The sequence below is a fragment of the Pelophylax lessonae genome (assembly GCF_965119305.1).
Source record: "Pelophylax lessonae genome assembly, chromosome: 6".
In the NCBI taxonomy this organism is placed as follows: Eukaryota; Metazoa; Chordata; class Amphibia; order Anura; family Ranidae; genus Pelophylax; species Pelophylax lessonae.
The window spans coordinates 208,002,913-208,020,051 of NC_138773.1; the positions used below are offsets into that span (position 1 = coordinate 208,002,913).

Here is a 17,139-nt window from a genome sequence, read left to right on the forward strand (position 1 = left end):
CTGGTCTCTCAACTAGAAAAAAAGGAGGACACTCTCATACCTCAGTCTCCCAATGTCTCAAAAAGGTTAGCCGCTAGTGACCCTACGATACCCATGGTAAAGTGGGCCCACTGGCAGATGAGGACCTTCCAGGTGGAATTCCTGAGACAATGGAAGAACCGCTCCTTGCGTCAATGGAGCAGACTGTCACCAGTGATGAAGTGTTCCCTCTATTGGTGGCAGAAGCCGACCAATTTGTCAAATTGCCACCAACTCAATCCACCAATACCAGTAATGATCACATTGGATGCATCAGCGGTAGGCTGGGGAGCACATTGCAATGGTCATCTAACCCAGGACCAGTGGATTAGCAGACCGAAAGAAGTCTCCAATGTATTAGAAATAAACTCAGCCTTCCAAGCTCTAATAATCATTCCAAGACCAAGATCAGAGGGACCAGATGGACAACAGGGCAGCACTTGCCTATGTTCGCCACCAAGAAGGAACACAGTGTCAAGCACTCCTAGCGGGAGGGGGGGGGGGGGGGGGTCACAACCCCTTATGAACTGGGCTAAAAGTATGTGTCAAGTCCATCAGCCAGTTACATCCCAGTTCCACAGAATTACTTGGCGGATGCATGGACCTGAAAACCAGACAATGAATTGGCACTGAACCAGTCAGTCTTCCAGTGGATTTGCAGTCAGTGAGGTCATCCAGACCTCAACCTAATGGCATCCCCGACCAACAGGAAATGCAGACATTTTAGCGAGGGTGAAGTTCCCTCAGGCGGAAGCAGTGGATGCACTCAGCTCCGAACTGATCTGTACGCTAGCATTAATTTTCCTACAAATACCTATAATTCCCAGGTTACACAATAGAATATGCAAACACCCAGGGGTGGTGATAGCAATCATTCGCTGTTGGCTCGGCAGGCCGTGGGTCACACTACTACAGGCTTTGTCGTTGGAACCCCCAATCCTACTACCATGAATACCAGATCTCCTCCAACAAGGTCAGCTGTGTCATGCGAATCCTACCAGTCTTCATCTGGCGGCCTGGACATTGAGAGGTGAAGGTTAGGGGAGGCAGGTTGCTCCGCCTCAGTTATCAAAACCTTGCTGAAAGCAAGAGCGGCAACAATGAACAGTACCTACTCAAGGAGATGGGAGAAGTTTGCCACCTTCGCTCAATCCAGACGATTTGACCTATTAGTGCCGCAGATTCACAGGTGTTAGAATTCCTTCAAGCAGGCCTTGAAATAGGCCTACAGGCAAACACACTCAGAGTCCAAGTCTCAGCCCTTTTGGCCTTGTCAGAGGTAAGATAGGCTACCCAGCAGTTAGTATGCCGATTCCTGAAAACTTGCAGTAGAGTTCATCCTCAAAAGAGGTCGTTTGTTCCTCCATGGGACTTTCAGGTATTACAGATGTTGTCCCAACCTCCTTTTTCAGGGGTCCAAGGAACCTTGTTGTGGAATAGAACGATGAAAGCAAGCAGTTTTCCTCACTGCAATTACATCAGGAAGAAGAATATCAGATATTCAGGCCTTGGGATACAAACCTCTTTATTTTTGCCACTTACCCGACAGTGATATTAAGGCAGCTTTAACTACTGTAGAGTTTGGTCATTCTGTACTGGCCAGAGTGAATAAATAAAATACTTCAGCATACCCTCCCTTGTGTGCTACATCCCACACGTGTATGCTGTCATGCTTGTGTCAGAAAAAACTGAACATTTTAAACTTATCTGAAGGTAATTTTCCTTTCCTGCATAAACAGCATACAGGTCCCTCCCTTGGGGGCTTCGCATTTGAGTCTAGTTACAAGAATACCACCTTGGGGGAGGTGACGCATTTATATAGTATAACCAGTCTTGACTGGGTGAGGGACAGAGCCTATACCCATACATGTATGCTGTCATTCTTATGCATCAGGAAAGGAAAATTACCGCCAGGTAAGTATAACATTTTCTGTTTTGCTTGCTGCTTATGGGTGTCTGTATGCTTACGGAAACTACTATTACTGCCTCCATTTGGAATTACATGACTTGTCACTATATGCCTAAATTACTTTCCTAGTTTGTTCTGTGTGTAGGGTGCCGCTCAAGTGGTGGTGTGTTTACGATTCAATAAAAAAAGAAGATATGATATAAAAAAACAAAAACACACTCTTCATGACTGCACTTTTGAAAAAGTTCCTGGACAGGAAAGATTACCCTGTTCATTTTTACTGTCCCTAGAAAGGTTTTTCTATTAAACAGTTTTTGTTTTCCTCTGACAAGTTCCCTTTAAAAAGGGTGGGAGTGCACTGCATTAAACAAAAGTAGCAGGGAGACAGTTTTTTTTTTTTTTGAACTGAAGGAATTAACAGAGGCTTCAAGAGACACTTTTGAAAACGGTCCCTATACTATTTCTGTGTGGGAAATCAGTGAGTATTTCTAATTACTCACTGATCACAGGGGGGGGGTCTGTGCTGGTAATCAGATGATTGATTACCAGTGCCGCCTTGGGGGGAGGGGGTGCCACTAGAGCCACCAGGGATGCCCACCCATGACCACCAGGGATGCCCACCATGGCCACCAGGGATGGCAAACAGGGCTCAGAGAGCCTGCCAGTGGTGCCCCCCTATCAGTGCTGCCCACCAATGCCATCTATCAGTGCCGCCCACCAGTGCCCATTATTGCCCACCAGTGCTGCCTATCAGTGCCACCCCATCAGTGCCTGTCAGTGCGGCGTCATCAGTGCAGGAAAAAACGTATCTATTTACAAAATTGTATAACCTAAACAAAATTTTTTTTTTTTTCAAACTTTTCGGTCTTTTTTTATTTGTGCACCCAAAAAGAAAAAACCTGGCGGTGATCAAATACCACCAAAAGAAAGCTCTATTTGTGGGAAAAAAATTACATTAATTTGGTTTAGGTACAGTGTTGCATGACCGCGCAATTGTCATTCAAAATGCAACAGCGCTAAAAGCTGAAAATTGGTCTGGGAAGGAAGGGGGTTTAAGTGCCCAGTATTGAGGTAGTTAAAGAGCAATTAGTAAAAAAAAAAAAAAAAAATTATATAGTAAAAACAAGAAAACTTGTTTCCCTAAACAGTCCTGATTTATTTTACATTTTTTTGCCCATTACATTAAAATAAAATTTACAATTAAAAAAAACTTTAAATATATACACTAGACAAAATTTCCTGTTTAGGACTGCATAATACAGTATTGGAACTGTAAAAGGGCATATTTAAAGAGCAACCCCATGCAAATTGCATTTTTCCAGTTTTAAGGAAAAGGAGCAGGGCTTGATCCTGTGCTGGAAAGTTAGAAAATCAACCCCAGCTCCCACTCCAACTAAAAGACAAAATTCATTTTGGATAGGGCTACTCCACTGCAACAAAAATGTAAAACTGAAAAGAATAGAAAGCCTGATCATCTTTAGATGATATTCTATGTTGACCGTATTAAAACAGTAAAAAGTAAATGAATTTGGACACTGGCCTCAAAACAAGACCTCGCTCCAGAGATGCTGCCAGCAAGTCAATTATTGCTTTAAAGCAGTCCAAATAGTCCACAAACCAGAGAAAGTTCCCATCTGGCTACTCTACTTCATCCTGAGCTGTGTAGAGGGCTTGGTTTCTTCTTTTAATCCTCACATTACCTCGTCCGTTCTCATCACTCAGTCTCTTAAGTTGCCTTTCTGGGTTCTTTCCTTCGCCTTCAGTGTGACTGCTCTCTGAACGTTCCTGTTCATCGTTGGTTGAATCCATGGCATCATCTGAAGAAATAGCCATGGAATCTGGAAGAACACGAAAACCAGAGAAGCTTGGGGAATATTCTGGAGAGGGCTCCAAGGACCGCACAGAGACATCTTCCTCATCTACATTATCATCATCTTCGAGAGTGATCTCATCAGGATTAATTGAAGAAGACAGGATAGAAGTGTCAGTACTGTATTCACTGGGATCTTCTGTTGATCCACTGCTCTCTGCATCATTATCTTCTGCAGCATCAAACTCTCCACCCTCATCATCTAGTTGGCCGACTTTAGCATTGATGTCAATAAGTCCAAAACGGGCACAGAACTCTGTGGTCTGAGGATTAATAATGTGAGAAGGCACTCTCTTGTGCTGAGGGTTGTTTGGATCATAGCAAGGAATGCTGACACTAAAGTTGCATGGGATAATAAGATCATGGCCCATCTCTTTCAAGACTTCTTGCTTCATTTGTTCAGTAGCACTGTAATCCCACCTATAAAAAAACAACAACATTAGAATTCTACTAAAAACATAAAAAGTCATAATATAAATAAAATGTTACACTTTATAGAAGTTGCAGATAGGAAAAGCATTACACTACATTTTACATTTAAAGCTGCTCAACTGTGGGTCTATGTATCTAGGGAGATGCATCCTAGCACTGAAGGAGTAGAACACAGATGTGGGAGTAAAGCTGGCCATAGATGGAATGAATCATGGCCAGTTTCTTATAAACCGCCTGGAATTTGAACAGTGTTTGGGCAGGCTGAATGATCGATCAACTTGGGTACAACAAGCCTGCCAGATTTACATGTGATTATCGCTAGCAGGCTGCTATAGGTGCTAGAAATAATTCCCTGTCTTCTCCCAGCAGGGAAGGGTACTAGGTCAATTTGATAGGTAGTGCCAAATTCTATTTTTTTTTTTTTTTTTTTTTTTTTTTTTACAGACTTACACAAATGCTTTGGTTTTCTGAATTAAAAAAAAAAAATTCCATTGTCTCCCAACTACAAAACACAATGAGATTGGATTTACCAAAGGCAAATATACTGTGTGTACTTTAAAGTGCATGTAAACCCTCATATATACCCAGTGAAGTGAACAGCCTCAGATGATACACAGTGATGAAACAAATCTCCCTACATAAATTTTGTTTGTATATCTGCTGTACTCAGCTTTCTACACTGTTTATAAAGTGAACATCGTGTTAGAATTTTTTCTTCCTGTTCCAGCACTGGGTGTGGAGTCTAGGCATATACACTGTGTGACAGCTGATTGAAGGAAAGGTGCACACACACCCCCTCCACATAGGCAGAGGAAAGAAGAAACATGCACAGCTGTGCTGTGAATAGACCAACTCTCTGCTAATCTATCTCTATGCACCCACCCTGACCCAAATTTCCAGCCGTTTTTATCTCCTGTGTTGGAGAACTTGTCAGAAGTGGTCATGCTGATAACAGAGAAACAAAGCAGAAGAAAGACACAGAACTTAGAGCTTTGGAACAGATATATATGCCTAGGTCAAATTACATGACTGGGGTTTACATCCACTTTAAGTGCATTTGCTCTAGATCTGAGGGGAAGCTATGCTGATTTCTATCATCTAATCATGAACAAACAAAAATGCTGTTTATTGTATGCGATTGAGAATTCTTTGCAAAGTGACGTTTTACCTCATTTACCAAGCTCTGGAGCAGGTGTACTTGCAATGCACAGAATATTTGCCTTTAGTAAAGCAACCCCAACATGTTGAGAGCCAGACTGCACGAATCAAAGAACTAACGAAACATGGTAATCTTATATACTAAGATGAACAGTAGGGAGTAATGCCATGACTGGCATTAGACACACTGAAGAAAAATCAGATTACTGCATACAAAAAAGGGAGAACCCAACCCCCCCCCAAAAAAAAACAACTATTGTCAAACCAGATTTCTGTTCGATACCCAAATAATTCCAAACAAAACAATGTTGTCTAAATCTGTCTGGCTACCAATATTGCCCTGTATGCAGCTGTAATTTATTTCTGAATGAACTATCCCAAGACCAGAACTAAATGGCAGAACACAAGAAAATTATTAAAGATCAAGCTTAAGTGAGGTTTGTTATTCTACAGCCCCCTATTCATGGTACGCTCTTGTTGTGCAGTGGCAACATTATGGTGTATATTGAATGAACCCTTTATACTCAGACAGTGCTCATTTACCTGCTGTGTAGACCATTGTTCTCAGGCACGTTCCATGTATTTGAAGTTACATTAAGAAGGTCTTTAGTAGCTTTCAGGACACACAGCCATTCAAGGTCATACTCTAAGCAGTCGGGTTTGCTGGGGTCATGCTTCACTTCAACAATCTAATTAAAAACAAACCAATATGAAATAATAAGTAACAAATACATTTATAAAATTGTACAACAAAAGATATATATTTTTTTTAAATCTGAAATAGTTTATTGGTATTGAAATGGCATAAAGTAACAATGCTGATGACAAGTAATGTACTCATGTTCTACAGAGTATAAGGCTGGTCATAAAGGAGTGTTTGTTTTACTTGCTCACCTGGAGAAATTCCCGACGTGGCAAGCATTTATCTAGTGCCAAGAATTTGGTTGCTTTGGGTAGCTCTCCTCCTTTGTTCTGTAAAAGAAAAAAAATTCTTGTTAACTCACAGTAGTAAGAGAAATGTTTTTTTTTTTTAAGTTTAACCGCTTGCCTACAGGGCACTTTCACCCCGGCCAATTTTCAACTTTTAGTGCTGTCACGCCTTGAAGGACAATCGAGCGGTCATGCAACGCTGTACCCAAATGAATATATATTCACCCCACCCCCACAAATAGAGCTTTTTTTGGTAGTATTTAATCACCACTAGGTTTTTTTTTTCTTAAGCAAAAAATAAAACTAAACAAGACTGAAAATTTTGAAAAAAAAAAAAAAAAGTCTTCGTTTGTCAGAAAATGTAAATAAGTAATTTTACTCCATTACTGATGTGCACCGATCAAGGCTACACTGATTAGGTGGCACTAATATGCAGCACTTATGGACAATGATAGGCTGCACAGATAGCTGGCACTGAAAGGCAGCACTAATGGGCACTGTTTGGGCTGCACTTCTAATCAGTGCCCTCATCTGTACAGGTCTCCCCTATGAGGAGATGCTGCTGATTGGTTACCGGCGCTTCTGTGTTTACATGTGACACAGACGATCACATGGGTAAAGATCCACGTCATCAGCTCTTTACCAAGATCAGGGAACATTGACTATTTTCATCATTATATGAATGTGTGTGTGTGTGTGTGTGTGTGTCGTCTATCTGTCTGTATCTCCAGTAGTCTCTTCCTGCTTTATATGTCTAGGCAAATGATGTCATACAACTCAGGAGTCTTCAGTAGGGGTTTTCTGACAAATAAAGCATGGAGACATGGGTGGGTGAGTTTCCTTTGAATATTAAAAACCAATTTGTGTTTTTTGGCTGGTGGTGCTCAGATGCAGTGTAGTTCTGCTTTAAAGACAGGACTCCTGTAATGGTTAAGATAGCTGAGCTAGGAAAACAAATACCCTGCCTGTGGGATCCCTCCAGAAGCTTAAAAATCACTGCAGTAGACACTGCTACTCCAGTACGCCAGTGATCTCCATTAGCTTCCAAGTCCCATGCCAAGCAGGCTACCCTGCTGCATTCTGAACACAGGAGGTCAGCTGCTTGGCAAAGGCTCCATTTAGAGAATGCTTTGCATTTTCACAATTAATACATAGCGTTCTCTGATTGGACAAAGTGGAGAGGCGGGGCAGTGTTTTTCAGCTTGTGTTATGTCAAAGGGAGTATGAATACAAGAAGCGGGGATATTTCTTACTTGGTGCTGCATGAAAGCAGCAAACTTGACATGCAAGTGAGCTGAAAACCAGTATGATGGCTGGAGATGGTGGAGAAGTTCAGCAGCTGCCGGGCTGCCAAGGGTGTTATTTTCTACCTCTTGTCTGAAAAAGTCTTTTTTCTTTAACAGTTGATTCTTGTTACCATAGTGATATATACTACGGGGCCAGTCATGAGACAAGAAGATGTCCATGGGCTCTTTTATCTGAATTGAGAAAAAAAAAAATTTAGGTATTAGCACAGCGTTCTGAAGCCATAAACATAATTCCTGACATCTAATACAAAGGCAATTCAGAAGAGGCAAAAATAGTGTGGAGGTCCTTTTAAAAAGGCATGCAAAACACCCGCCTTTGAGAATACTAGGATTTGTATAGGTACTTAGGACTATAGTTAGAATTTCAGGAAGAAGACCCTGATCATTTAGTTAGCTACCACGACATTATACAAACTATTCTCTAGAATAATGATTAAAAATGTAAACTTATTACACAGAGAGATGGTTTAACATCAGGATAGTTATCACATAAGGACACCCCAAACCAAGGGAGAAGTTTTTTGGAACGTCATGTGAGAAAATAGGAAGCAACATGCTAAATATATGTATAATAACCTAGTGCAGGGGTGCCCAAAGTGCAGCCTGCTATTTTCTTTTTCTGCAGGCAGACTGCAATAAGCTATTGTTTTTTCCAGTTCTAGGTTTTAGTTCATTGCCCCTACCTAGAGGTTTGATGACCTACTGATCCTATTTAAGAAAAAAGGGACAGATGTATAAAATGGGGAAATAGTAACTTTATGCTATACAACCCTAATTCCAAAAGAGTTGGGATACTGTAAAATCTACAAAAAAAAATAAATAAAAAGAATTCAATGATTTGCAAATCTCATATTTTATTCACAATAGAAAACATATCAAAATGTTTAAACTGAGAAAATTTACCATTTTAAAGGAAAAAAAAATAAGGCAATTTTGAAATTGATGTTTTCTATTGTGAATAAAACATGGGTTAGTATACACATCTTTCATTCGGAATGTAATTAGAAAAGGAGTTTGAATGGGGGTGGGAGCATGTTTAAAGCAAATCTTCACCCTCTGCAAAAAGTTTGTTCCCCCTCTAACCCGCCTCTACGCGAACAGGCAGTTTTTTTTTTTTTTTTTCTTTACTGGGCCTCCTGAGATATGTCCATCACATATTCCAGGAGGCCTTAAGTCTTTCATTCAGTAGTTAGGAGAAGGATGGGCCTAGAGGCGCATCATTGCAGTGCCCCACCAGCTTAACCACAGGGGGGCTGGTGGGCCACCTGGTGAGAGTATAGAAAAAAAAAAATAATATCAGGGTGGTGCGTTGCAGAGTGAGGGTCCTCCCAAGTATATTCAGAAAAGGTTAAAAATAAAAAAAACTTTAAACAGAGAGCTTGGTCTGGAGCTGGACTTTAAAATAGATTATAGAGAGCTATTGTCAAAACTGACCAGGAAATGCACAGCAGCACAGCTTAACAAGCTAACCGCATGAAAAAGTACAATATCAACAAGAAAGATGTAAATGAAGTGAAGTGATTGTGGCTGCCATTCTATCAACTTTGCATGTTTCTTAATTTTCTTTTGCCCAAAGCAAAAGCATGTACAGAAACAGTATGTTGGACGGTGTATGACCTTCACTCCAGTCCCAGCCTGGGTTTTCAGTTCTCTTATGCAATTCTTTGGGCACCCCTGATCTAGTGCCTACCTGTTTGAGTTTAAAGACTTCTATGTTCCGCACATGGTAAGCGCTTCTAATTGAATCTTTGGTATATGGAGGGTGTTCAAAATGACCTAAAGGAACGACAGAACATGTAATGCACAGAACTATTAATAAAAGAGCACGAATCACATTTCCCAAACTCCATTGGTGGCAGTCCAGTCTTTTCAAACAGCACATGGAGGGATACTGGTTACATTTCAGCAAGTTAAAAACACCAAACCACAGTCAGCTAGGTGTTAAAACACAAGAAATAACATCTGTTTCTGGAATATCATGTTTGAGGATACTTAAGAGCCAAGGAGGAGTTCATTTGTGAAGGCAAATACTTCCCCTTTTGTCCTGTCTCTTAATCACAGGTGAGCTCAGAAAGAGTTGGTGCTGCTATGAAGAAAGAAAGATCATGCTGACAGCATGTTCTATGTTTTTGCTGAAGTAAGCCATCTTTGTTTGATGCGAATAAAGCAGATAGTCTTATGAAAACAGTCTTGCTCCCTCCTGTTGCTACCCACTATATATAATTTTTTTCTTAATATAAAAGATAAAACAAAAAAAAAAAAAAACAACCCCACACAGAAACAAAAACAAAGATGCCAGTTATTGATTACCTTTTCTATAATCATGGTATTTGAAGATTCCAGAAATTCCTCCAATTCTTACACCTTGATATTTCACTACCCCGGCATATCCTGAAAAGCAAACACAAAATTTAGAATATTACATTTCAAAAACAAAGGCACTGTTGTAATGGCTAAACAGTTACTATCGGCTCTTAATTTGTAAAGTGGGCCTCCCGGATAATGGTAGGAGTGTGCTGGCAATACCCTGCATGTCAGGGGGTCATCAGGGCAGCAAGTGAGTAGAAATCGAATAAAAATCTCTCCCTCTCTATCCAAAACTAAAAAGAAAATATTTTAGTTGCCGTTTTGACTTTTACTATATTAAAAAACTTGTAATGTTAGCAGTGCCATGAAACATCTTTTTTTCCCCAAAGTTAAAATGTACTATCATTGAAACCACGTGTATTTACAAGAAGGCAATGTCATCAAGTCACTTGCCCCTGGTAAAAGGAGACTGCATTCCTATGCGAATCGATTTAGAATCCAAAATGTAATATTTGGTTGTGTATAAACAAGCAGTCCCCCCCCCCCCCCCCCACAGTTGTGCAGATAAATATGCACATGAATGGCTAGATAAAAGCAGCACATGCTGCAAAAACTTACCTAGGTAGTAAATATTTGGTGCAACCCAGCCTCCATAGGGCAACTCTTGGAGGTGATTTGATGCCTCGTGATTTCCTCCAATGAAGATTGTAAGTATTGGAGCCTTCTTCTCTCCAGAGTAATATCTATGAAACATAAAAGAAGTCATACATTTAGGTCTGTATACTATTGTATCATTTGAACCGCATTACTATGAACCTGACAATTCAATAGCAGGATCACAGCAAAACTATCTCCAAAATAAAAGGAATTATAGAGTGCCATCATTTAACAAAAGAACTATCCTCTCATCTTTTAAAATAAAACAGTAACATGGGGGTGAATTTACTATGACTGGAGCAAACAGAATCTGGAGCAGCTGTACATGGCAACCAATCAGCTTTTATCTTTTATTTTAAAAGCCTAACTGAACAAGGTGAAGACAGAGGCTGACTGGTTTCTAGCTGTTCCACATTCTCTCTGCTCCAGTTTCAGTAAATTTACCCATTGTGTTTTTTTTTAAAGATTTAAATGTCTCTTTACCATAAATATACTGTATGTATGCAAACATATTCAGAAGCCTTAAGAGTGCATTAAAGTTATATACTTCACCAACAAATGACTATTGGGCCACTAAGTATACAGCTGCACTGCAAAAAAATGTTGTAAAATAATGGGATTTTTGACTTACAGTAAAATCCTTTGCTCTGATGTTCATTGACAAGACACAGCTCCTGATCTTCTCAACCATTGGGTTATACTGCCCCCTACAGGAGTAGGACACTAGGCAGAAAAAAAGTCCGGCTATGCCTATGGGCAGTCCCAGGGGGTTATACTCCCTCTCTCTGCTATAGTCACTCAGTTTTGTTACAAGTAGTATCAGGACAATTATAACTCCACAGAGGGGTGGGTGCTGTGTCCGTCAATGAACATAAGAGAATTGGATTTTTATGGTAAGTCAAAAATCCCATTTTCTCTTTCATTCATTGATGGATATAGCTCCTACAAGAAAATGGCGGCACCATGAGGCTCCCAGGAGGGAATCACTAGTCCTTTAGAAAACAGCGCAGGCAGGAAGGGGAACCCCACCAGGTAAGTCACCCCCCCACAACCTGGTTGCCAGCTGTGCACCACCCCAAATTGCCAGCACAGCACCCTGCTCCAAACCCCAGGTAGTGGACCAGGCCACCCCACAGCCCAAGTGAAAGGGGGGGGGGGGGGGGGGGAGATATGGCTCACTAGTAAGACAGTTACTTACCATACCAGGTACCAGGCTGGCACTGCTCCAGAAAGAACCTCCTCTCCATCGAAATGGGGAGCTGCCAGCCAGGAGGAACGCTACAACTTGGGCCGAGACCCGGTCGTTTGCGACCTTGCGAGGCGTTTAACTCACAGGCCAGTCCCCATCCAGTGGGGCCATGTCGCGACCAACCTAGCGCAGAGCTGAGATCTGTGCGTGCTCGCTGGCCAGACTGTTGTGACCACTGGATCTAGATTATCCTGCCCATCGCCCAATTTGGCAGTTGATTGTAGATCTCACAGGGAAAAAAAAAAAAAAAAAACAGGAGAAAAGCATCTATCTAAAAAGAAAAAATTGCCAGGACCAGAGATTCCAGAAAGGAACTAGGTCCAGACTAGGAAGAAAAAAAAAAAAAAAAAAAAACAACTGAGCACCTATAGCAGAGCGGAAGTATACCCCCCTGGGACTGCCAATAGGTGTAGCCAGACTTTTTTCTATCTAGTGTCCTACTCCTGTAGGGGGCAGTATAATCCAATGATTAAGAAGATCAAGAGCTGTGTCCGTCAATGAACGAAAGAGAAATTATGTTTTTATTCAAATGTATTGCATTGTACTGCAGTGGCACGGTATACTCGGTCACTTAGTATTCTATTCAAATCAGCTGTGCATGGCTCCGCCCACACCGCTAAGTCATCAATTCAGAGATCCATTTGCATAGATCTCTGAATGGAAAACTACAAGTTACTTACTCCAGCCCCATAACAGAAGGTCTATACCTACATACGGGCCTGGGAATTGGGGCAGTTGGCATAAACCACCCGCAATGCACTCATGCGGGCCTCAATGCCAACATGTAATAAATGCACACTTTATGTAGGTACATTAAGCACCCACATTTAATAATTTTCTAAAATTGGAGTATGCCTTCAAGAGAGGGATAGGGTAAAGACAGAGCATCACACTCTGATGACAAATACCAGTACAGTTCTTATTATGCTGCATGAAAACATCTTGGGGTTGATTTAGACCAGGGGTCTTCAAACTATGGCCCTCCAGTTGTTCAGGAACTACAATTCCCATCATGCCTAATCAGGTCTGTAAATGTCAGAGTTTCACAATGCCTCATGGGACGTGTAGTTCCGCAACAGCTGGAGGGCCGTAGTTTGAGGATTCCTGATTTAGACTGTTTGCTTTGCAAGGGAATTTTCCCCAGAGCTTAGGGAATGAGGTGAAGCTCTGCTGTACTGGCTTCTATCATCCAATCATGTTTTAACAAAAATTTGTCCCGTCCCCCACCCCCTGTTTTCCTTGCATGTGATTAGGTATTCTTTACAATGTAAAATTTCACCACATTCACTAAGCAGGAGAGTATAAACGGGAAGAGCTAGCAACTCGTCCTCCCGGTAAAAGTACTTTGCTGAGAATGGGTACAGTGTGCATGTTACAGCAGTTTATGGCTATGAATAAGGTTTATTACCGAAATTAGTAAGCTGCTGTAACTTGCAGACTGTATCCTTTATCAATAAAGTACTTTTACCAGGAGGATGAGTTGCCGGCTCTTTACATTATACTCTCATGCTTAGGTTCCAAGAAGACACCATGAGCTTTGGAGCACTGTTGGTTTACCTCCAGAGTCCAGAGGGAATTAACCTAGGCGTATATCTTCATTTGTGGACATTCACAAAGCACTGGGAAAATTCCCCCTGCAAGGCGAATAACCCATATGCCTTCAAGCAAATCAACCTCATAGTGTATATTCAAACTGTAAAAATGCCTTACTTGTAAAAAGTCTGCATCTGGCGGTATTTTTGTGGCACAGCCATGCATTTCATGTCCCCCTCATTCCTCACTGCCTGAAAGTCACCACAGCAGAGCAGGAGATCAACTTTAGTATTCTCCTTCTTCTCCAGGAACTGGATAGTCTCGTAGATCTTATCGAGCTCACCATGACAGCATCCTTCCACTGCAATCTTCATGGCTGTTGTAGTGTGGTCACAAATAAAGCTCAGAGACAAATCTTTCCTTATACTCTCATCTGCAAGAACAAATTGCACTGTGTTAAGATTATACACTACAATAATAATAAAAAAAAAAAAAAAAAAAAAAAAAAAAAAAACACGATATTTAAAAATTGCAAATACGTTTAACAACTAATAAATTTAGTCTTCAACTTTTTTTTTTTTTTTAAAGTGCACTTATCTCTTAAGATAGACCTGTTGATTCAAACCCTAGCTCCAAACTGTTGGTGCAGGTCAGCATTACAGAAACACAACGTTTTTAATATTTTAAATCAGAACTCCAGTCACAAACCTCTAAAAATGATTAAGGCAATAAAAAAAAAGTGTAAAGAGCTCACATCGTCTTTGTTTACTGTACAATTCATTTATATATGCCAGATACTACAGCCACCGCCAAACTGTTAATGCTGAGGCTAGAAGGGATACAACTGTCATACAATGAGGTGATCAGGTTGTTTATCTGCCCCTCCTCTGCCTTGTCCATTCACAAAACACCTTGCATTTTACTCACAGAAATATTGTCCATTGTCGGGATTTACCCAGCTGTTTGACAGTTGGCTCCAGCTGTCAATGCGTGGCTGAGAGCATTTGCCCCCTCTCCAGCCTGGCACTCCAGTGAGCGCTGGAGGGGCAGAGTGGAGACTGACAGTCACTGCGCCAAGCAGACCAAGAACTGAGTAATCAGTGGTCACATGATCACTTAGTTCTGGGGCTTTGAGGCTGCAGTATCACAGCGATGCTGCAGCATAGATTTTTTTATCTTGTTTTAAATACCCAAAACTTCTTCAAAGTGAAATAATGTTCTTTAGCAAGGAACATACATACCACATTAATAATTATGCTACCAAAATTAGCATGTGCTGTAAATTGTCTCCAGCATTGCTCCGGTTTCTTCTTGCCAGAGGCTGCTCTTTTGGTGAAGCCCAGAGCCCATGAACAGCAGTATATCATAAAGCGGAACTAAACCTATCGATTTAAAGCGGAGTTCCACCCCCCTTAAAAAAAAAATTAAAAGTCAGCCACTACAAATACTGTAGCGGCTGACTTTTAAATAGTAGAACTTACCTGTCCAGGGAGCCTGCGATGTCGGCACCCAAAGCAGATTTACGTATCGGCTCCTGGGTGCCGCCGCCACCATCCAGGGTAAGGGAACCCAGCACTGAAGCCTTTTGGCTTCACTGCTGGTTCCCTACTGCGCATGCGCAAAGCATGCTGCGCTTTGTAATTGGCCCAGCGGCAGAGGAAAAAGGAGGGGGGCCAAACTTCAGAGGGACGGCACCGCAGTGCTGTCTCCCAGGAAGTAGGGAAGGGTACCTGTCAAAAACAGGTACCCGTGCCTTCCTCCCCCCTGAAAGGTGCCAAATGGGGGGGGGGGGAGGGAGAGGAGATCGGCGGAGTACCACTTTTGAGTGGAACTCCGCTTTAACAGTTGAAGAAAAGAGTTAGCAATCCTGACATTCCAGGAATGTAACGGTCACATTTGCTTTTGTCCTCAACCAAACTGCCAAACCATCAAATGGCTGGCGTTAGAACTGATCACATGTGCAGCACCATGACAGTTGCAGATCAAATAGAAGCAACATCCTTGGCTATAAAGGAAAGGAAGGTTTAATTCCGCTTTGAGGCTGTCAGCAGATCGGCCTCTACAAATTCAACAGTGCCTACAAATGGTGAGCAGGGGGAGACAGTGTATTACTGGATTTTAAACAGTAGAGCTACTTATATTAAATGTTTTACAAAGCTATACCTGCAAAAGGGGCCATCATAAAGTGATCTAGCGAGACTTGATTTTCTAAAAAAAAAAAAAAATTTGGCTGTTTTAATCCAATCAATGCAACTGGGTAAATATGGCCATGAATCCATTTTTGGAGCACTGTCGTCACCAGCACCCCCCCCCCCTTTGTTTAGAATATGATATTCGGATAGGGATGAGTTCAGGCACCGGAGCTCATCTTTACTAATGACCCATAGGAGTTGAATAATGGAAATCAGCACAGCTTCGCTTTTTTTGGGTACAGTAAGGGAGAGTTAAAAACCCGTCCGATTATTTCTTTTTTTTACCATCTGTGTCCCTTTGGGAGATTTCCCTTCACTTCCTGTCCCATAGCCAAAACAGGAAGTGAAGGGAATACCCTGGAGCCCCCAGAACTAGTGTCCCCTTTGAATGATTTTCCTTATTTTCCTGTCCTGGGGACAACCCAAACATTTTATTTTTCTTTTCTGTTCAAAGAGAAACAGAAAACAGGACACCTAGAGAGAGTGACTGCCGGTTCACACTGATCCGACTCACCTGACAAGTAGCTTCCAATGCTGTGCAATGGAACCGTTCTAATCAGAGCAACTTGCATTGACTTCCATTATGAGAAGTCGTTGTAAACTTCATAGTCGCCCGAAGTCAGAGTGTGAACCGACTCTGAATCTCCAGAATGGGGGCACAGGCAGCAACAAAACATGACTGATGTTATAATCTCTCCCCACTCTATCCAGAACTACAAAAGGTTTTGCCTTTAGGTATACTTTGATAAATAAGCCCCATGGTCTCTGGGGATTTGCTCTGCTCCCAGACAGAGATGTGGTGGTCAGGACACATTACAATGTGACTGTCTGATCTCCTAGAGATCCAGCAGTAAGCCATGTGTCATAAAGGCCTTCCTGGCTGGAAATAAACACAGGTTTAGTCCATTACACATTATCCCAGTACAGCAGAACATGCGCACACCGGAGGACTCACGCCGACTCTCAGCTCCCAGTGTTACCACTGCATGGACCGCTCAGGCTCAGCTCCCCCTGGCAGGCCGCAGCCTGCCCGAACACTGAGGAGGAGGGGGGGCAGGACTCCACACCCGTACCTCTCAATGCAAGTGAGAGCTGAAATCACACACACCTCCCCTATTAATAAATGGTATCCCCCAATGCTCCCTTTCACCCCCAGCACACCGCTCCTTACCTGCGCTCCGCCGACACTCCTCAGTACACTGCCCTGCAGGCGGCGCAGGAACAAGTCCAGATGTGGTAGTGACGCAAACTAAGGGGCGTGTACTTCTCTTGTCTGCTTTCATTGGTCGCCTTTCTCTTCGTGAAACTAATTGGCTCTCTCCTTAACTCAAAGTACAACAATACGTCACGCTTTAGTCACGTGTGCCTCTACGCATACTGGTTTACTTCAGAAAAATGGCGAATACAGGTTCTATAACACGCTTTATTTACATGCATAAAACGTTCAGTTTAACCACAAATTTTATGTCACGTATACAGAATTAATGGGGGTATCATTCTTCATCAGATATTAAACATTTATCACGCTAGTAAATTAGTAAGACGCTCTAGGATTACTCCCTTGGTCATGTGATATG

The 17,139-nt window shown here is 41.9% G+C and overlaps 1 protein-coding gene across 1 annotated transcript; it reads right to left on the bottom strand.

Moving 5' to 3' along the window:
- Window positions 1-3,438: 3,438 nt before the first annotated feature.
- On the bottom strand, window positions 3,439-16,852 carry DBR1 (debranching RNA lariats 1). The gene is made up of 9 exons (XM_082260154.1): window positions 16,724-16,852; window positions 13,548-13,790; window positions 10,550-10,674; window positions 9,935-10,015; window positions 9,315-9,400; window positions 7,571-7,795; window positions 6,282-6,359; window positions 5,931-6,076; window positions 3,439-4,217 (listed from the first exon to the last, which is right to left on the bottom strand). The coding sequence occupies exons 1-9, from the start codon at window positions 16,843-16,845 to the stop codon at window positions 3,566-3,568; spliced, it is 1,758 nt and encodes a 585-aa protein (XP_082116280.1). The 5' UTR covers window positions 16,846-16,852; the 3' UTR covers window positions 3,439-3,565.
- Between the last annotated feature and the right edge of the window lie 287 nt (window positions 16,853-17,139).

Bases quoted from the DNA above. Each gene is read 5' to 3' on its own strand.
- DBR1 (XM_082260154.1), bottom strand. From the start codon at position 16,845: ATGAAAGCAGACAAGAGAAGTACACGCCCCTTAGTTTGCGTCACTACC. The intron at 13,791-16,723 runs GTGTGCTGGGGG...TGAGAGTATAAG, and splicing joins CGGAGCGCAGGTAAGGAGCG to GAAAGATTTGTCTCTGAGCT. The intron at 4,218-5,930 runs GTAAATGAGCAC...GTTTTTTTATAG, and splicing joins AACAATGGTCTACACAGCAG to GTGGGATTACAGTGCTACTG.